This window comes from Pelecanus crispus, chromosome 6 (assembly GCF_030463565.1).
Source record: "Pelecanus crispus isolate bPelCri1 chromosome 6, bPelCri1.pri, whole genome shotgun sequence".
Classification (NCBI taxonomy): domain Eukaryota; kingdom Metazoa; phylum Chordata; class Aves; order Pelecaniformes; family Pelecanidae; genus Pelecanus; species Pelecanus crispus.
Genome location: NC_134648.1, coordinates 70375272 through 70396913, shown reverse-complemented (window position 1 = coordinate 70396913; position 21642 = coordinate 70375272). Strand labels below are relative to the sequence as shown.

Here is a 21642-nt window from a genome sequence, read left to right as displayed (position 1 = left end):
TTGTACCAAACTGATGAGTTAATCCTCTATCTTTTCCACCCTTTATTCACACAAAAAATCCTCCCATTAATTATTTACATAATCTGTCTTTAATTCTTAACATAGCCATTACAGTAACAATCATGTTTCTTACCCAAAATATTCAGACAGATAAATCATCCCTTCTCTTCTTCTCTACCTCACTTAATCAAACCTTTTTTTTTTTCCTTTTCTTTTTCTTTTTTTTCCAAGAGAGAGTTGCTTTAACTAACCAAGATGAAGTGCAATTTGTCAGTTTGTCCTTTTTTGCCTACAGGTGAGGATGGCTGACATATCTGTATTTCCCTCTCCCTTTAGAAAATACATCTTACTGCCAATGATCTTGGCGTTTGGGATGTGAGGAAAATTTGTCTCCATCAAAACTAACCTTTAATCAACTATTAGATTAGAAAGTAATAAAAGATATTGGCACACAGAAAACTAGACTATGGGATTTGAACAAAATCCACATTCATGTCCCTTCCCTATTCTATTTCTATGAATGTAATGTTTCCAGATCCTTCTAGCTCTGCAGAAAGGAAAACAGGATATCACAGGAATCAGAACATACTTCTGTGCCTACTGGATATGGTGGGGGAAGGCAAAACAATGCCACATTTGTACCTACCACCAAGAGTTACGTGCTTGTGGAAGCTGCTTCCTTGCAGAACACAGAAATGATATGGCAGCCTTTGAATTTCCTTCAGCGTATGAAGTGCAGTATTATAGAATCATAGAATGGTTTAGGTTGGAAAAGACCTTTAAGATCATCCAATCCAACCATTAACCTAACATTGCCAAGTCCACCACTAAATCAATTAAGGGTACAGTAATCATTTCATGTTTCCTGGCTTGGTGGCTGGATTATTTTTTCATGAAAGTAAAAACTAGGAATCACTAAGGTTGGAAAGGCCCTCTAAGATCATCAGTCCCATCATCAACCCAACACCCCCATGCCCACTAAACCATGTCCCAAAGTGCCACCTCTGCCCGTTTTTTGAACCCCTCCAGGGATGGGGACCCCACCACCTCTCTGGGCAGCCTGGTCCAATGCTTGACCACTCTTTCCATGAAGAAATTTCTCCTAATATCCAATCTAAACCTCCCCTGGCGCAGCTTGAGCCCATTTCCTCTGGTCCTATCGCTTGTCACTTGGGAGAAGAGCCCGACCCCCCCTCCCTGCCCCCTCCTGTCAGGCAGTTGTAGAGAGCGATGAGGTCTCCCCTCAGCCTCCTCTTCTCCAGGCTGAACACCCCCAGCTCCCTCAGCCGCTCCCCACCAGCCCTGTGCTCCAGACCCTGCCCCAGCTCCGCTGCCCTTCTCTGGACACGCCCCAGCACCCCAATGTCCTTCTTGTGCTGAGGGGCCCAAAACTGGAGGTATTTGAGTTGCAGCCTCCCCAGTGCCGAGTACGGGGGGACGATCCCTGCCCTGCTCCTGCTGGCCACACTGTTCCTGACACAAGCCAGGATGCTGTTGGCCGCCTTGGCCACCTGGGCACACTGCTGGCTCATGTCCAGCCAGCTGTCAATCAGCACCCCCAGGTCCTTTTCCGCTGGGCAGCTTAGTGCACCTCACTCAGGTTGCACAAGAGAGGAGCCCTCCTCTTGCTCCCTTTGCTCGAGTCTAGACTGAGCGGCGGCCCTGCCTCCCAGCATCACCCAGATCTGACACCATTCTTTTGACCTGTGTGCTTTGGCTCCCTCTCTGTGGATGCGTTCCCAGCCCCACCACCAGCTGGGAGACCCCCTATGAGGGCAGGTAAATGCTATTCTTCAATCTGAGCCTTCACATGCTGTCTCCTGGCGTGCCTGTTTTCAGTGGAACGTTAGCAGAAAACTTACAGATTTGCCCTGTAGATCTTATTAAGGCTTTTCAAGAGTCAGAGTTCTACGTTTGCACAAATAAGTTTTACAGAAAAGATAACAAAATTCAATTTCAAGAAAAAAATATTAGGGATTTATGGAACAACACTGAATACCTCTCTATGCACTCCTGGGTTTCCACATTCCACACCACTATACTCCCATCCACACTTCCAGCTGCCAGATGCTGCCCACAAGGAGACCAGGCCACAACATTCAGGGGCTAAGGAAAAAAATATAAGACAGAAAAAAGAAAAAAATATTACCAACGCATGCACAGCATTCGTATTGTGGAGCTTAAAACAGACAGATATTCTAGAATTAAAAAAAAAAATAATGATCTTTAGCAAATCATATCCAGCCTCCTGTACTAGAGCTGGCTTCAGGTAGTTCCCTGCAAGAACCATTCCTTAAAGACAGCACACTTTTGGGTTTTTTGAGAATATCCATCTCCTGTCATTAAACACTGCCACGAGGTCGCACAAAACCTGCTTCTAGACACGTAGACAGAAGCATAGTATATTTTGCAAACTCAGCACTAAACATAGCTTTATTTATTTTGAACTTAATACAGTTCCATAAATTAAAATCCAACACTGCATGTTTTGTATCTTAATACCACTAGGAAAGTGGTCCTCTTTAACCCAAAGGTTTCCAAGTATATAATGAGGTCAAAAGAAAGAAGATGGCACAGTCAGGGTTACTATGTAGCTAAATTTCAGCTTAATAAAATATAAAGTGAACAACTGATATCTCTGTTCTGTACAGAAATAATTCTCTTTACATTTTCCCTAAAAAAGCTATGTATTTAGAGCAATTTGTAAAAACAGATGTTCTTCAGCTGCAGTTGGTGACTCACCAGTAGACCTTGGAGATCTAGTGGGTTACTCTAAATGAACGAGGGGAACCAGAGCTACATAAAGACGTCTGACACTCATCTAGTAAGTATCTATCATCAAGTATCTCTTGCCTTGTTTTCTAACATAAAGTAACAGGATCAGAAATTAAATAGAAAATGTGAGCAATTGTTACCAAGGCAGGGTGGGGAAGAGATACTCTCCAGAAAATAATTTCTAGCAGAATAACATTTAAATTATGGAAGATTTAGCAAGCACCTGGTTTATGTACCTACCTGTGTGATGAATGTATCTGATAGATCGAATTGACTATCCCAGGTTTCTCTTCTGTATAGTTTAACAACTTTATCTACAGGAATTGCCAGCAACTGTTCAAAGGAAACAAGACTCAGACAATTTAGAACAAATTACCTTTCAAACAAAACATTCGAATAGCATAGCTCCTTCATTCAGAAGCATTACAGTTGTGACTGCCTCGGTATTTAACAGTTCTCTAGCATCCTAGCGATGCCAACTGAGAAAGTAAAGAAAGCTGAAGTAACTTGAATTACACAGTTCTTTAATGCTTTCCACATGCAACATAGCAAAACATGCCTGTTTTTATTTTAATCCTCATTTCTTTCTGGCAGAAAACTGCAGATAATGACAGCTGCACCATAAGGTTAGAAGTTTTTATTTATGAAACAGCTAACACACACACACACATAAATGGTTTTCAATACTCGGAGCACAAGGCTTATGTTCTCCTTTTCCCTCCCTCCCCAAAGCTCTTTTGATCAGGTTACAATTTCTCAATAAATCTTATTTGAATAGTTGATTCCTGAAACAGTTCATTTCATCTTTCAAAAAACTACATAAATGTTACTGCCTGTTTTTTTAGGATTTGGGGTTTTTAAAGACTTATAACAATTTGCTTTGTAAGAGAAGCAAGACAACTACTTACATTTCAAATGTGTGTGTGTGTGTGTGAAGAATTAGCCTAAAAATTAAAAGTATTTGGTTTTATGCAATACGCATATTGAAACAATTTGTACTGCAGGTGACATTCTCTCTTCCACAGAAAAGTTATACATAATGCTATCGGAGCAGCCAGGTGTTTTGAAGAGTGGACACAGGTAGACAGAGTAGACAGGTAGACAGACTCAACACAAAGGCTGAGTTGGGGAAACAAGATTATTCAGGTAAGAACTGTGAGAAAACACTGGAAAATACTCTTTAGATCCAGTATACTGGGATGTCAATAAAGAATGAATAGGTTCTGCCACACTATTATCACAGGCAAGAACAGAAGCCATAAAGCAATGTTTCCAAACTGCCAACTTTCGCTCAGTTCCCTGCCCTTTACTTCAAGTATGGCAGGGCATGCCTCATTTCATATAGGTTCGCATTTATCTGCTCCTTCCTCCTCTCCCCTTTGCATTATCAGATGCTGCAGAGGTGTTCTCGGTTACATGCTACAGAGGCATCTATATAGCTATACTAACTCTCCAACCCGTTTTGATACTAATCAAAATCCATACGTAGCACTATTGCAGCAGTGCATACGCAACGCGCTAGACCTGTCATATATATCAGCACCACCTTTAGTCACAACAGAATCGACGTCGTTCTTCAGGTGAAAAGAAAGTGAACAACTTACTAAGGAAAGATTTACAGAGCGAGATTACTGATAGGGCAAAATTTACTTAAAGTAGAGAAAGGCTGAACTCCTTTGATGCTCCGTTGTGAGCAATTTGATTATTTCCCTTGTGTACAATGTTCCTTCCTATTCAGTGCAGCGTGACTGTTCAATGCTGGTTTGGGCTGACAGCTGGACTACTGCCAAACGCAGTCTGGAGCTTAAACAAGTAACCATATCCAGGTTTTTATTTTTCCTAAAAGTGAACTTCCCCCCCCCAAACATTTTCCTTGGTTCCAGGAGCTGCAATTTGGGTTTGCCCAGATTAAATTCTACTGTTGGACTACCAAAGAGAATAGAAGGATTAAGATGTGGCTAAAACAACATCACTTACCTTCCCGCTGCCAGGTTGCCAGCCAAGCCTGCATATTGATTTAGCATTTATCACATCATTACACTTCTGCAGCAGCGGCCAGCTTGTTGTGCATGTCTGAAAACAAAATGCTAAAGAATGAGTTTTCTAGCTCTGTGAAAATCTACTGTATAGTACAAATTCTTAAAGGAGAAGTGTGGAAAAAAACTAAAAGGAAAAAAGATACACCATTTTTGGAACTGAAATGATCTCTTTCATCCAAATACAATGGTATGTACTGCCTTTAAAAAAAAAAAAAACAAAACACCAAACTGAAAAAATATCTTGCCAATATAGACCTGAAACTATTTTAATGACAATACAACTACTAGTAACAGAAATAAGATCACACAACAAGTGGTTTTAATCAAGTACAGAACAAATGAGCTCACATATTTTTCGGTTATAAAGAAATCTGGCCAAAAACACATTTGTCAAACACAAAGTGCAACAAGGTGACAGACATCATCCTGAATCTCGCCACAGCAGTATAAAGAATGAACGGCTATATTCCCAAATTACAGCACAGATACATATATCGTACTGCCACAATCCTAGGACACTTCTAGTAATTGCTCCCAAAGGCAGCACTGTCAGCTCGGAACACAAGATTGCACATTAGAAGTATCCTTTTGTTTTAAAAAAGTAGCAATCCACAAGTGCGGGGGTACTTTTTCAACTGTACTTACAGGAATAATTCTACATGGATTCTTATTCCAGTCAATGGCATTTAGCAAAAATAATCCCACATACATATGCAGAATTGCCTTATTAAAACATTTCACTTGAAACCCTCTTTTCAAGTTCCTTAGAGTTTCCAAGAGGAGAGACTAAATCTGATTCTCTGACTAAATCCGATTTCATACAGGCCCTGAACTATTTCAGCCAAACATTGCCAGGCTGAGCCCAAAGACTGTATTTCTAATAAATTACGTTCTTCAAACTGCGATTTACGCCCTTCTTCTGAGAAACTGTTGTGAAGTTTGTAACAAACAAACAAAAAAGTGGAATAGCAAGCCCCTTGTCAATAGGCTTAAACCCATTCAAATCTAAAAGGTCAAAATGCACTGAGCTGAACCTCGAGTTCTTGGAAAACTAAGTATGCGTGCCACAGGCAGAGAGCAGGAGACACGGAAACAACATTGTGTCCAAAGTCCCCTATCACAGAAAAATGTTATCGTCATGCACATCACCTCAGTGATCCTGGCATGTGAAATCCGTATCTCTTCCTAATCCCAGGTCAAAGTAATTGTGTCCCTAACGAGACTAACCAAGCAGACCGCTTATAAAAGAAGATACTGTGTAGCATCTCAGAGCATTATGCCACCTTCACCAGTCAGTCTACAATCCTGAAAATTATTCATTATTTCACAGGAAGCTTGGTAAAAATAAATAAAACCAAAATGTACCTAGGTAGTTGTTTATTAGAATAAAAATACTTCCTTAATCCTGAAAGCAACGAGCTGAAATTGTGAAACACGGAACCTGATGTCAAGTGCTATCTTTACACAGAAGCGTTATTTCTGAATGTGCCAAGGACAAAATACACCATGTTTGCCAATGAAGAAAGACGAATGGAAGAAATCGGGGATTCCAGAGACAGGGAGAATAATCCACAGCTACCCAGGCAACATTTCATAATCAGGCTTTGGAATTTCTCCCAGAAGTAGATAAAAGTATTCTGTAAAGCGTAGTTAGATTTCTTCCCCCAAAAGAAAACCCCATTCCAGTAGGGTTATTTCAGTCCAGGTCTTCTCACTGTCTGTGAAATCCTGGATTTCGTATGAAAGACTTAACTTTGAAAGGTAGGCCTTTTACCTGATCTGCGATTTTCCATACTCTGACAGAACCATCACAGCTTGCCGATGCCTACACAAGAGATTTTTGTAAACAAATTAATAATTAAAGACAGAGAAATTAATGCTACAAAATTTAAAAACTCCCTATAACCAATGCTACAGACATATTATAGGCAGTTCTAAAAAGAAAGCCTCCCTGTTTAAACAATTTTAAGACTTAAAACATTCTAATACCGTCATCTTGATAATTGTACTCAACTCCAAACTACTGTAATTACAAACCCTCATACTTCAAGTGAGCTGCTTATTCACAAAAGAGGCTCAAAATTAATATTAAATGTCTTCAGTAAGCCATCTTTTCCCCTCTAAAATCAGATCAGCATTAGATTCCAGAAGAACGTAGACAGTAATTGAGCAGTAAAGCAAAGACTGAGTTCTCCTGGGAGGCAACAAGTTGTCACACATTCCATCATCAGCAAGGTTAGCTGAAATGAAGTGGCCTCATGTGCCCCATCACTGGGGGTTTTTTTGTAAAAAGCATATATTTATTTTCTTTCACAGGGAAAAGGAGGTTCAAAGTAGAAAGTAAACAAGAAAGTGTTTTTACCAGGTAAATATCCTTGGGGTCAAAAGACAGGCTTAAAACAGGCGCATCATGTCCTCGGAATGTTTTCTGCTTGCTGCTATCAGTCACCTCCACAACTTTGACCATAAAGTCACTGCAGATCACAATGGCATAGGCATAAAAGTATTAACATTGGTATTAACAATGACAAACTATGTGTCTATGGCAATAAAAATTGGGCACTAACTATCTTTTGGGGAAGTTATGGGTCTCAACACTGTATGATCTAAGGGAAAATGAGAATCTTGAGGCTTACTACAATAGGAGCAAGGCCAGACTATTTTTATCAGAAAATAATTTTTGTTCATGTCAGAGTTCATAAAATATGGTTGCTCTTTCAAGAGGATATTATGTACACACAGACCATATACCTGTTTAATATAATATTCTATATGACCTAATGAAAATCCCTGTTTAGATACCAGAAGAGCTGACTTAACAAGAACTCTCTGTTGAATGGGACCGATATTCATTACTATAATTATTTGGTCATGTGGTTTTTAAAAAACGATAGAGGAAGTAGTTTATTTTGTGACCTTTTTAACAGGATTTTTAAGACCACTGAGTGTATCAGATACATTAACAGATGTTTTTTACAACTTTATTCCCTCCTCCAAAATTACAGACATTACTGCAGTTTAACTCAAAATATCAATGCTAACTTCTAAGCCAAAGAGCTCCTGTGACAAGCTTTCAGTATCACTCCCTCTCATACTTCATTGCAACACCCTCAGAGAGAAACTTAATTTTAGGACCTAATTCTATAGGGTTAACCATTACTTTAACTATTTTCAGAAACACAACCTCAGTTTTGTCAACTATCTAATGCTATCCAAACAGTCATAAAAGGGAGCCTATAAACTACATTGCAAGACAGCTAAATTATATTAGCATTCTTAAAACAATGCAAGGCAACTTTAAAGGAAAGAAAAAAGCAATAGGATATTTTTTGTTTATTTAAGAAGCCACACAACTATTTTTCAAATACTTCAGGTGAACTTTGGCAACCTGTTGGATGTTAAACTTAGGTAAAACTGAAGTGTGCAGACTTCATGTAAAAAATGGAGAAACCTGGGACAACTAGAAGCAATTTTTCTTAGCTGCACTCCTTTGTTTCATGGCTGTCACCTTCTCCTTCAGTATGTTACGGAAGACCTCATCGAGGGGTGGCCTTGCAGTCTTATGAGCTCTTTTCCCTCATGTGAGAGCCCTGGCCAGGCTGCAGAAGTATTGGGGTTTTGTAAAAGTTTTGGAAACAGAAAGGAGTTTGCTGTCTGCCCAATCTCTCTCATCAAAGTCAGATCCTGGGGCAGAGCCGTTCCCTCAGAAACAAGCACTGGCAAAGGGCCCAAACTTATGATCCCTGTCAGATTTAGAGATTAGAGCGGTCACTGCCCCCAGCTGTCCAGTCTCCCAGTTTTGGTGGAGCTGGTGTGTCTGCTCCACAGCTGCGAGAGTTCACAGTCCAGCACGCTCATCTAAATTGCTTTCTAGTTCAATTCACGCTTAGAGGAGCCAGGGAGCAGATGCAATGCTCTGCCATCTCTACCATGGAGGACAAATTCCAGTAGAGAGGCAAGCAGACAGCTCGAGTTAGCTACAGCTGCCCAAAGAGTTCACCAAATCCAATGAAGAATCACCTGAGCCTTAAATAAATTGGGGGAAAAAGAAAAAAAAATTGCCTGCTTGCTATTTTGCCATCTCTATTAAAAGGACTAGCATATATTATGTAAAAGCAAACATGCTGCCTTAAGAAATTACCTAAACTACGCATTTAATTCCCCTCAGGCAAGTCTTGCAACTGTCATCTGTTATCATTTGGCAGAATGGTGATAATACTTACGCCAGAGAATGACTCAAAGCTCTCGCAGAAATTAGAACCCATCTAACTTTTGCATGTGTATACACATCTGCAGCATCATGATCCTGAACAGTCAGGACATTATCTTTAGCACACAGTAACAAAATCTTTGACGCTGCAATGAGATCCATATGGGCAGACACTTACACTTATACATTATAAGACTGAAAGCTGAAAACACTCAAGTCTCCTAAAGAAAAGGAATTATTTCACAACACCAGAATTCCATTTAAAATTATTTGGTGGATCAAGTATCTCTCAGAGCATTGTTTCCTAAAGTCCTTTTCATTCCTTTCTTCCCCTCCACCCCCAGAAGGCATTTTGTAATACTTTAAAACCCTTAGAGGTACGTGGATTAATGATCTCATTAGTAAAAAATCAGCATTCGAGCAAGTTGCCAGATTTTGAACGATAGCAATGCTTTTCCTTATTGTGCACAGGTTACCTAGATCCAGCAGCAATTTTGGTACCATCACTATTAAAGACAACGTGGTTTGCATTCATGGTGAAACGAGTAAGAATGCCATCTGGAGCTCCTTCAGGAAATGTATGTATCTGAACAGTATTGTTCGATACTGCTGTGATCAGTCTTCCATTCTAAAAACAAAATCCATCATAAGAATTGTTAGTTAAAACACATTTAAAAATTTGCTCTGATGTTCCCAATATTTGGGCATCAAAGATTAACTTTAGTAGTTCCAAAAGAGGTCTGACAGTAAGAGTAGTAGCGGAAATATTCTTTAACTTTTATTTCTTCCCCCCAAAAATACAGACAAGCACAGTGACCTTAATACTTTCTCACTTTAACCAAACTATTAAAAACTAGAAGAATTATTCTTACTTTCAGTCCTGTAGAAACACATTGCTAGATTTAATATGGAAACTCCAGTTGCTGAAGCAGACTTAAAATTCATGATGCCAACTACATGGCAATTTACTGCATCAAGAACTTCCCAACTTGTATCTTTTGTAAAATAATGAATACTCAAAGTCACTAATGAATTTCAAAGAAAACTATCCAATCTTCTTCTGGTGGATGGAAAATTCCCTCCTTTTACATAGGCAAGAAAGCTCTTAGAACAGGAAGAATCTTGCATCCTATTTAGATTAACATGCTGCAGCATCAGGAGAGGGCACTCTCAGACCGAACTTCTCAGTTAAACGCCACCAGGGAAAGATGAGAAGTTCATGAACTATCGCTTAGTTCTTTTCAGAAAACAGAAAGCAGATGTTTACTAAAAATGAATCCAGATTAAAAGAAGTGCAAAACAAAAGAAATAATTATCCTATACTTAGAAAAGCAATATCTCTTCTTCAAGTGACAATGCTATTCCTCAGTTGTACACAGCACAAAGTTTTTGAAATATATAAATGAAGAAATGCCTTATTTCCTTGAGGGTTTTTTTGTTTGGGTGGGCGGGGGTTGTTGCTTTTTTTTTTTTTTAATTGCCTAAAGTTATAGTAAAAATCCTGAAGATAAACAAAGCAGCAGCCAGTACTAAATAACCTAACTAAATAAGAGATGAGATTTATTACCTAGATTACATCGACATCTCAGATCAGTTCCTCGTGACGTTTTCATTAATGAAGAATAATTTTTGAAATAAGATTTCCTGAAGTTAAGTCTCACAAAGTGTTCTTAATCTCACTGTTTAAAAATAAAAAAATCCCTCAAAACTAAGAGCACTTTACAATAAACTTGAGAGCACAGAACTTTTCCTACTGGTGTCAAAAATTAAAACCAGGATTTTCCTTCCTCTATTCGTTAATAGCTTCAGCAATTTCTGGCTCTGCCACTGATTTGCTAAGAGAACTCATCCAAGTCACCTCACTGGGTTTGGGAAAAGATAAGTAAATGTGATGAAAATCAACAGCAAGATACCCTAAAAATCAGTGATGGAAATAGATTATACAGGTATTGAGGAACAGATGCGTAAGGTATATGAAAAGGGATATAAAAAAGAGGTTTCACTTAAGGCAGCAGTTCTGAATACAGTTTCAAATGATTATTTTTAAAATATATGTATGTTAATTCTCATTTATTTCCTTTTTCATACTCCACTCCAAAATTACACATAGTTGAAAAACAATTTAAAACTTTCCCTTTATCACTGCAAAGTTAACTACACAATATCTGAAGAACTGATGTAGACTTCTGGAATTCCTCTCTTCTACAGTTGCCACAAAGACAACATTTTAGACCTTCTATTACTAATATAATATAGGAATAATTGCACATAAAGGAAATACCATGAGAATTCTCAAGCTAAATACATGAACATGCCTAGCGAAAAGAAATAATTTCTATTACACAAATTCATATAGGTAACTTATTTGCCTTGGTATTTATAAAATAGTGACTCCTGCGAGATATAGTAAAAGGAACTGCCTTAACATTAAAACAAACAGAGCAGGTTATGCTTCAAATGCCAGTTCAGACTACAGAACTGCCTCTGGTCAGCATTCTCACAAATTGTTACAACTCATGTCCTCTTCTGACTTTGGGAACGGTGAGTCAGAGGCATCTTTGGGCTAAACGACAATTTTGACAGCAAAATATCAAGCAATTAGGAAAAAGTATTACCAAAGGATTACCAGACACTGACTCTGTGAAAGTAATTTTTTGGCTAAAATAGATTATAATTCCTTGGACCTTAAAACAGGCCCACATAAAACAACCTCTTGGCTCTTTTTCCTAATACTTGATGATCACATCTTACGCTGGGAGACTTTTTGCAACTCACATTGTGAGAAAACACTGCAACAGCCTAAAAAGTTCACTGCATAATCAGCTTAATCTGCTGGGTTTGTTTCTTGGAAAGGAGATCAAAGTCAGAAATGAGTATAACTGAATGTGAAGGAAGAGGAGGAAAAAAAAATGACAGAAGTTTAGTATAAGGAATAATTCCTCTACAGTCCTGTATGGGCTAAAATTAATTGTCAGAAGTATTCTTGATTTATATAAAATACTTAATTTAGTTAAAACATTAAAAGGTCTATAGGCACATTTAATCAATTAAATTTCTGTGTATTCCAGAAAATTATGTTTTCAATACTACTTTAATAGTTTCACTTAAAGGTAGAATATGTTCATATGCTCAAATTTAAATACCTGCTGCTCATTAAATAGCATTCAATTTCTTTTTTCCATACATTAATCTGAAGACAAAGATCTACATACTTAACATACATCAGACTGAAATGCGCTACATACAGTATTATTCTTGCCTTTTTCTGTATATTATCCCAGTATATGTTTAACGTTACCCACACGAGCAGCATCCCTGAGCTTGAAAATCCAGCATCTGTACAATCGTGTATCAACACCAGCATGACACAACTTAGAGGAGTTCTGTTCATGGCCATACCTTTAGAGCGCATGAATAGGCCTTTTCTCCCACATTAATGGACTTCGGATCATCATCATCCAGGTTTTCCCAAACCCTAACATCTCCATCACTGCCACAAGTAACAATGCAGCTGTGGAAAGACACAGGACTTGTTAACATTCAGGAATGGAAAGGACAGCCACTGTGACTTTCAATCCCAAAATGAAAATCATAGAACCATTCAGGTTGGAAAAGACCTTTAAGATCATCTAGTATTAGGCTGTTTGGTTTTTTTTTAAAATTGAAACACAATACATACTATGCGATAGAATACCTATGTTTATTATGCCTAAGTAACTTATTAAACACGGGGGGGGAAAAAGTTACATCTGGTAGCATAACACAGTACCTTGAGCCTCTGATAACTACCTAGGCCTGGCACTCATGTGAACTGACCCTTAGATATTATCGGTCAATCCATTTTTTCCAGGACCTAGAGTGAGTTTTTCAAAGGACTTAATTAGCACTGATTTCTCTAAGAACTGGGCATTTAATTGCTTCTTAAGACTTTGAAAACTTACCTTACAGCTGATTACAAAGTTGAGGGCAAAACTAAGAGTGTTAAGGCATACTTGACTGAAGTTTAACAAGCTTAACATGTTCCAGGCCTACAGAACCCTTAAAAAATAGCTAATAAGGAATTCGAGTTTGCTGGAGTTAACTTTCACAATCTGAAAGCAGTAAACAATAACCTGAAGTCACAGAACCAATATACAGAAGTTTGCATGGGATTTTTAATTAAAGACGTCAGGAATCTGTAATCAAGCCTCGCCTTCTTTTTTTTCTCTAAAGTTGTTTGCAGCCCCCAAAAAATCTAATTAAACAGCAAAATGTTACAAAGCCAGTGGTGAAGCTGTGATGTTGCTCGTCTTAGTTCTGTAGGGTCTGTACTTTGACAGCAACACAACACTGTGTTGATATTGAATATATTGATGCTGGGGAGTCCAGCAGTAGTAGGCCAGTGGTATTTGGCAGAGATGTCTGCATCCTTTTTTAAACATTTGCATTGTAATGGCAAACAATAAACATTTGCATTGTAATGGCAAACAAGGCTTTTTGTAGTTTTGGGGGATTGGTATTAGACTAACCCTTAAAAAGTAGTCTTTGTACCAAGGCTAATGGACTAAAGAAATGAATAAGAGAATATGGACTTAAACCATACTCAAGATACAAGACTTACCCCTTGAGTTCATTTTGAGAGGGCTTGTTTTCTGGTTTACCATTTATTTTTAATCAATGAAAAGGTAACAGCAAATATTTAGCGTATACATTCAAGAACTAGCACAAGAATAACACGAAAAGATAGCAAGCCCAATATTGGATTTCTGCAACCATATTTTTAATTTCTTAGCACATACGTGAACATATTTACTCCCATGCTACATTGATTTCTGCTAGATTCTATGAAGTCACTCTTATAAAAAGGGCATAGAGTTTTTATATCTATGCATACATACTATATATATGTGCATATATATATATATGCTTACATTTAAGTAATAAATCAATCACTTCAAAACTCAGGGCATCAAAATATGTCACACAGGCCGTTCTCAGCACAGGCAAAAAACAAAGTATTTGCCAGACCACGCCGGGCCATAAACCCATCCCAGGGTCTGGCGCAGCAGTGGCGGGCACAGAAACTCTTGAGAAAGCAAGAGAGGGGAACGGGACCACCCGTGCCCGCGTTAGGCATCGCCCGGGTCGCCAGGAATTAGGCACTTACCCCCCAGCATCATCGGGTCTCCAGGAATTAGGCACTTACCCCCCAGCATCATCGGGTCTCCAGGAATTAGGCACTTACCCCCCAGCATCATCGGGTCTCCAGGAATTAGGCACTTACCCCCCCAGCATCATCGGGTCTCCAGGAATTAGGCACTTACCCCCCAGCATCATCGGGTCTCCAGGAATTAGGCACTTACCCCCCAGCATCATCGGGTCTCCAGGAATTAGGCACTTACCCCCCGGCGCCATCGAAGCAGACCTCGGTGTGGCCCTCGGTGTGGCCGTACCGCATCGGCTTCTGGGCGGAAGGCATCTTCGCTCTCACCTGTTTATCTACAGAGGGCAAAAAGGGGGAGAAATAAAATCAATTTGATAAGAAAAAAAAGCTTCGGAACAGAGCCTCAGACGGCAGGGCAAGGCCAGAGCTGCTGGGACACCCAGCCAGCCGCCCGGCCTAGGCGGATCGCAGCTGGGCAGGTGTTGGGCACGGTGGGGAGCGAGCCAGGGACGGAAAGGAGGGGAAAAGCGGGTTACGGGGGCTCGGTGGCGGGGGGCTGCCGGCGGCCTGGCCCTCAGGCACCTCAGCGCCCGGAGCAGGCCGGGCCGAGCCAGGCCAGGCCATGGCCGCTCGCCGGGCCCCGGAGGGGACCCCCCCGCTCCCCGTCAGAGCCCGCGGCTCCCCCCGCGCCGGGAAAGGCCCCGCCGGGGCTCGGGGGGGGCCCAGGGCCGCCCGCTCACCGCGCCGGCCCCGCCGCCCGCTTCGAGCCTTCCCGCGCTCGCCGCCGCCGCCCAGCCCAGCCCGCCCCGGGGGCCGGGCCTGCCCCGTCAGGGCCCGGGGCGGGGCTGCGCGCAGGCGGGGCTGGGGCCGGCCCCGGCCGGCCGGGAGAGCGGGGATGGCGGCGGCGGGCGCGGCCGGGGCCGCCTGGCAGCGAGCGCGCTCCGGCGGCTGAGGGCAGCCGGGCTTGCCGCCGCCTCAGCCCGGCTGCCGCCGCGCTCCCCGCCGCCTGCCAGAGCCGGCGAGCGCCGAGGTGCCGGCGGCCTTCCTCCTCCTGCTCCCCCCCCCCCCCCTCCTCCTCCTCCTCCTCGCCCGGCTGAGGGAGCGGCTTCCCCGGGAGCGCAGCGCCATCGGCCGCTCCCTCCGGACGATCGTAAGTTGGGGCCGGGCCGGCGGGCGAGGGCTGAGGCGCCGTCACCGGCCTGGGCTCGGTCGGCGGTGGGGGTTCACTTTTCCGGTGAAAAGCTGCCTGTGGGCCCGTGCCCACATGTCCATCTTAACGTATAGAGCGCGTATGTATTTACCGTGCGTACCTAACGTGTGTCTGTTTAATGGCAGTCCCTCACGAGGCGTAGGAACGGCAAGGAAAGCCCAAATGAGGGGCACCCCCCGCTTAGCCAAAATCCCCATCGCAGCAAAGCGTTGCGGAGAGGCCGGGGACTGCTCTCGCCCGAGTAAAGGCTGCAGGATCAAACCCATTCGGAGATCGTTGCGGTAATTATGGAATTACTCTCTAATTACAGCCGTCCCGATGCGCGCGCTCGGTGCAGGTGACGGCGGTTGTGGTTAGGCAGGTGGCGATTGCGCTGCAAAAATCATGAAGCTTTCCTGTGCCTAGAAATAGGAAGAAAGCATCGCGGTTTGTCTCTGGAAGGACAAAAAACGCTAGAGCTGGGCGTACGTGAAGTAAGGAGGCTAAATCCGAGTTACGTGTTTTCCCTTTCTGTAGCTTTAATGATCTGGCCCGGTTTATTCCTGCTTCTAAGAAAAATTGCTTCCAGGCAAAACCCTTTTATCTTCAGTTTTGCTCTGCAGCGGAGTTATCAGTGGTTGGGGTGAGCAGAGTGATTTATTTATATTGGAAAAGTGGTTGGGCTCTCTATAACAGTCACATTGGTGGTACTTTGATGAATGAGTAAGTGACAGGATTACAAAGCAGGCACGCTTCTTTTTTTAAAAAAAAATAAAAAACCAAAAACCCCAGATTGCATTGTTAAACCTTGTGGAAGCTGTGTAGACATGTTTTCCATAGGTGTATCCTGACATATTTCGGTACATCGTGATTTCTGGTGAGCATAATGTGTTCTAGCAAAATGTTTCGAGCTGAACCGCTTATCAGAGGAGTGGGAAGACCAAGCTATTCTTAACAGCAGCCTTATTGCAAGCCACTGCCTGGGACAGAGACGAACGCATGTCACATGTATTGATTTTTCCATATTATTTTAAATTGCAGAAACTCTCGTACAAACGGCACCTAAAATATTTTACAATATAAAAGCCGGTTTAAGTTGAGTTCTGTGTAACAAACTAAATTCATTGTCTGGAGGTGCTGCCTGCTGGGATAACTCTTTGAACAGGGTGGGAAAACTCGGGGGAGGTTTTTTGGGGGGTGGAGGGGATCCCACGGTCACTTGGCCAAGGGACTGCAGGCCCAGTGGCTTTGTCACATCCGAAGTGGCACGGCATCAAATGCAAGGTTATTCTTTAAATCCGGTCGGGGAACTCAACCTGCTGCTGACTTGATTAATAGGTGTAAGCGGCTGCGAGCGGAGCGGCAGGGCGGGAGCTGGGAATCGGGAATCGCGCTGCTCTCCTCTTCGGTTTCTGGGTGGAGCGTGAAGTGTTGGTCATGGACCATAAAGCTTTTACTGATTTAGTGCTGCTGCGCTCTAGCCAAGCGCTGCGTGCGTCTCTCCTTCAGCACATGGGCAGAGTTTCATTAAAGCAGTAGATACAAGGAGCTGCCCTCAGCTTTGGCATCTGCTTCCGGATCGCTTCTGCCTTCTGGGTGTGAAGAAAATAGCCCCAGTGGTGTTGGGGTTAGGGGGGCACGGCCGCATGCCCCCCTCCTGCTATAGTGCCGGGAGTACGCAGACCCAAGATGAATCAGGGGTATTTCCAAGTAAGAAGTGTTGTACATTCTCGTTGGTATCCTTAGACAGTCATTTGCTTTTGTGTGTCTGTGATTATTGCTTTAATTTGCTGGAAAGGCCTCTGGAGTCTAACTTAGGTATTTTTGGACAGTATCATAAATCAAAATAAACAGAGTCAAAACTGAAGAAAAATAAGTTGAGACAGAGGAATTGAGACTTAATGTTATCCTTAATAGGCTGGGCTTTTTTCCAGAATAAGTCAGTAACAGCTCAACTTCAGTGGAAGGTCAGGTTTTAAAATGTGGTCTTGCAGCCAAAATCTAATTGGGCAAAATTAATGACAACAGCATGTGACCGGTGAGAATTTTTTTAAAGAACTTTTATGTAAGTTGAAAGAAAAAAGAAAAAGTACTCCAATTTATTACGGCTTGCTCTTCTCTCTCAGGATTTTATCAGCTCTAGAAGAATATCAACTTCACAATTCCAGAATTGATTTACTGTTCTTTGTGTGAGTTTCCTTTTCTTGTTTAATTAAAGGCATAATGCAGTGACGCTTTGGCTTTTGTGTACTCGGACAGAAAACTTTCAAAGTATTTCCTTTGCTAGAAGGGTCATGCAGCATGAGAGCACTGAAGAGGTGGTGAGGTCTCCGTCCTCGGAGGTTTTTAGAACGTGATCAGGCAGTGCCGTGGCTCCCCTGAGCCCACGCCGGCAGCGGTCCCGCTCCGAGCGGGAGGGTGGGCTGATCACCCCCCACCATCTCCTGCTTCGTTAACCAACAGGGAAGCAGCTTGATGAAGAGGACTTGGAGGTACCGGGCTAGAGGCGAGGGTCTAGTGGCTCAGGACATGAATATCTAGTTAAAGCAATTCAGTATTTATTGAATAAATTAAAAAAAAAAAAAGGTCTGTCTACACTTATGGTTTTGATTCTCCTATTGGAGTTATTGGGTATTTGCCGCCGATTTAATTAGACAGATGGTGAGGCTGTAACTGTCTTATCACAGCCTACCTCTGGCTAGGAGGTAATATTGTTATTGCCTCCAAATAGCTCCTAGATACTGCTTTTAGCTTGAGCTTGAAGTCTTAGTCTTGAGGCATTGGCGCTTGAAAGAAAAAGCATCTTATGCAGCTGTCTGCACCCCCCCTCCGCAGCCTGGCGCGAGCCGTGCCTCTGAAAGAGGGAGCTGTGCACATTAGAAAAACAACAACAAAACCCACCCAGCTCTCTGCTTGTCCTCAGGGACTGTAAGCTGTGACAGCGTTGGATAACCTTGAACTACAGTCCCATGGCCCGAAGTGAACTCTGCTTATCCCTGCGCATTGCTTTCTCTCTGCCGTTTGCTTAGGTGGAAGAGTTTCAGGCGTAAGGGTTTTGTCAAACCTGCCTGCTTCTGAGATGCCTAAGGTAGCCCCGCACAGAAGGCAGCTTTTGTAGGCAGGAGACTTAATTATATTTACCAAAAGGATCCAGAACTGATGCGTGTAAGCTGCACAGTGCTGGACTCCTCCATTTAACCTTGCCCTGTAGGGGAAAGTACACTCTGTGTTCCCTCTCTTTTATCCTTGCCCTCCTCTCCTGCTCTTTCAGTCGCGCTCCAGCCGTTAATGGATGCACGGAACGCAGCGTTTCCCTTGGACGTTTGCAGCACGAGGAATAGCTGGCTTAGGTGGACAGCCTTAAGTGGTAACACAGCACTGAATGCCTCGCTGCCCTTTATGCCTTTTTCTTTCTGACTCCAAAATTATTTTTGGTCTCCGTTTTATTGGTGGGGCTGTGAGTCACGGAGTCAGAAGGGGATGAAGGCGTGCGCCCTTACTGTAACGCCAGACGGTGGGATTTGGGCACCTAGAGACACCACGGCTGGGGCGCGTTTCAGAAGGCAGCTTGCCTGCGAGCATGCGGACGTTTGCAGCAGGTTTGGAAACCGAGGTTTCATCTCTCGAGTCTCAAGCTGACCACTGAACCTTACTCTTCCTTCGCAAGGTCAAGTTCAAACCTGGCTTTAGTAGGATGACATCCCCTTTTTTTTTTTTTTTTGTTTCCTTCATTTCTTCCATGCTCTTTTCACAGGTCTGGTGTTGTGTCTGATTAGCAATTACTGCTCTGACGTGGCAGAATTGGTGCCTCAGCTCCAGCAGCCTTCAAACCGCAGGGAAGCAGCCCTTCTGTGCTGCTGGCTAATGGCGCGTGTCTTACAGCATCACGTGCTGGTTCTCCAGGTTTAGTTTCAGGGTTCAGGTACCACTAATGATTCGCGACCGAAGAAAGGTACAACGTGGAAGGTGGCTTTACAGTGAAAAACAACCACCACCCAGAAAGGACATAAAGCACTGAGCTTATTTCAGTTGCAAGGCTGAAGTTAGGAGATACCAGGCCTTTTCAGCACTTCTGGGTTTTGTACGTTTTGCGGTTTTTAATTAAAAGCCCATATTCTGCGTATTCTTATTCCTTATATGGGCTGGATGTGCAGAATGAGCTAATTGAAGGTTTCAAAAGCAATTACAAATTGTTGTATCCTAATTTTTAAGTACTTGACTTTGCAACCTCAGTGATATCTCTCTGTCCAATTAAAAATCCCATATATAGAGAGTTAATGTATTTTACCACAGGATGAATCTAGAATAACTCTGTGTCTTCAGTTACTTCAGACTATCCCCAGGGTAAATGAGATTGCTTTTTTCCGCTCTTTTTTAATTGTGGAGAAAATTCAGTGCTCCACTCTAGTTGTTTCTGGGTGAAAAATACCAATGTTACAAAAGCAATCAATGAATCTTGGTCTAAATAAAGGTGTTTCGGGTCTCGTATACCAATGTTGCCTTTCTCCTATCTGCATTGCATCCTGCCGAGCTTTCACTGAAAAGTGGTTTGCAAAATCCTGAGAGAAGAAAAAGAAATCTTTTATTTTAATCTTTGATTGGTAATTGCTGTAATATGGACCCCGTTCTGTGCTTCCGCTTGGTACCACTGAGGTACTATTCATCTAGATTGCTCCAATGCCTTTTTTTTCCAACACGTTTGCAACATTTAACCTATCTTACCCTCATTCTACATTTCTGCGTCGCCTCCCTTCCCCTCCCTTTTCCTTTCCCCCACAGCTCCCAGGTTTGTGGGCTGTAAATAAGGAATGCAATGTCAAAAATTCCTGGGTGAGAGTTACATCTGGGATGCATTTGGCCCACAGCTTGCATGTAAGCCTTTTGGCACGGCAGGCTTATTCTTTTACTGAAAGCAGAGGCTAGAACTCAGCCTGCGCAGCCCCGGGGGACCACAGAGAGGTTGTGTCATGCTGGCTAATCCTGATGATGAGAATGGATTGAATGGAGAGAGGAAGTGGATGCCTTTTTCTTTTCCTGCTTAGTATTTACCATGTCAATTAGTTTTTTAAAAAAAAAAAAAAGAACACAACAAAAAACCCACAGCCAAAAAAACTCAGTGGAGTAGAGGAGCTGTACATCGTTTTGGTGCAAAAGCATCATGGTACGTGACGGGAAATATTTCTACGTTCTGCCATGCCTCGGGAGAGTATAGCATACATAACATATTGCTACCTTGAAAAAATTCTGCTCTACTTTCAACTGAGTAATCAAAAGAGGTTTGTTTTTTTTTTTTTTTCCTTTTCAAAGCGCAACATTCAAAAGGAAACCTCTTATCTATTTGAGAATTCAGTAGACTTTTTGGAAACAAAAGAGAATGAAATCAGCAGCCGTGGGTCTCAGAGCAGCGCTGATTTTAATAATGTAAACTTTCTTCTCTAATGAGTAATAAGCAGTTCCATCTTTCATGGCCTTTTAAAATTGCTTTTAGTAAGGGACTGGATTTGTTTTAATCCTTTTCAGTATGTAATGCCCCAGATATTTCAATCCCTTAGGGGCTCAGTATTTTCTAGCTCCAATTGAAAAGGCAGAGGAAAACAGCTTTCAGAAATTGACGGAATCTGTGACTGATATAATTTAATTCTTTTTTTATCCAGAAAGTGACCCAAAAGTGTCAGTTCAGAAAAAGATCTCTGGCATCCCACCCTGTGGGATTAGTAGCAAACAGGCATATCATCTAGGTACAGTAGCTCTTTGTACTCTGACCTAGTTGTTTCTGTTCTGGCTTGTTCCTTCTTGAAAGGTTATTTGGAAGAGATGCAGAATTTGCTCAGTAAACAGCTAAAGCGGTCTCACCTGCCACGTGAAGTGCTTCCCTTTAAAATGGACCCTAGCACAATAGGATCGCCAACGCCTAAAACTGCCCGCTCTGCTGCGTAGGCAGAATGGATACTCTGAAAACACCTAAGATGGTTTGTTCTGGAGGATGCTTTTCCCAAGGAAGGGTTAAGAGAGCCTTGTCTGGGATCAGGCCGGTATTTGCGGGGTGTTCTAGTGAATTTAGCTTGATCATATTATTTTTACATGGTTAGCAATTAATTGTCACTGTTGTCCTGTATACACCTGCATTGGTCTTGTGTTGTGTGTGTGCATAACTGTTAACTTAGCTGTGTCTTCTTTTTCCTTAGATAATTCCAGAAAGTGCCTCGAGGAAGCTTCCTTATGTAGAAAAACCCTACAAGAAAAATACAGTGCGCTTTCTGGCAACTTGGGGAGCAAAGCTGTCAAA

At 42.3% G+C, this 21642-nt stretch overlaps 1 protein-coding gene across 1 annotated transcript in view; it reads right to left on the bottom strand.

Annotated features, from left to right (window-relative positions):
• The window catches only part of WDHD1 (WD repeat and HMG-box DNA binding protein 1), a 30339-nt gene extending 15857 nt beyond the window's left edge, over positions 1-14482 (bottom strand). The window contains exons 1-8 of the mRNA XM_075712767.1: positions 14406-14482; positions 12424-12535; positions 9501-9652; positions 7177-7288; positions 6589-6639; positions 4753-4848; positions 3016-3108; positions 2000-2106 (exon numbers count right to left, since the gene is read on the bottom strand). Of these exons, the coding sequence (XP_075568882.1) occupies positions 2000-2106; positions 3016-3108; positions 4753-4848; positions 6589-6639; positions 7177-7288; positions 9501-9652; positions 12424-12535; positions 14406-14482 (800 nt within the window). The remainder of the gene's footprint in view (positions 1-1999; positions 2107-3015; positions 3109-4752; positions 4849-6588; positions 6640-7176; positions 7289-9500; positions 9653-12423; positions 12536-14405) is intronic.
• Positions 14483-21642: the final 7160 nt, after the last annotated feature.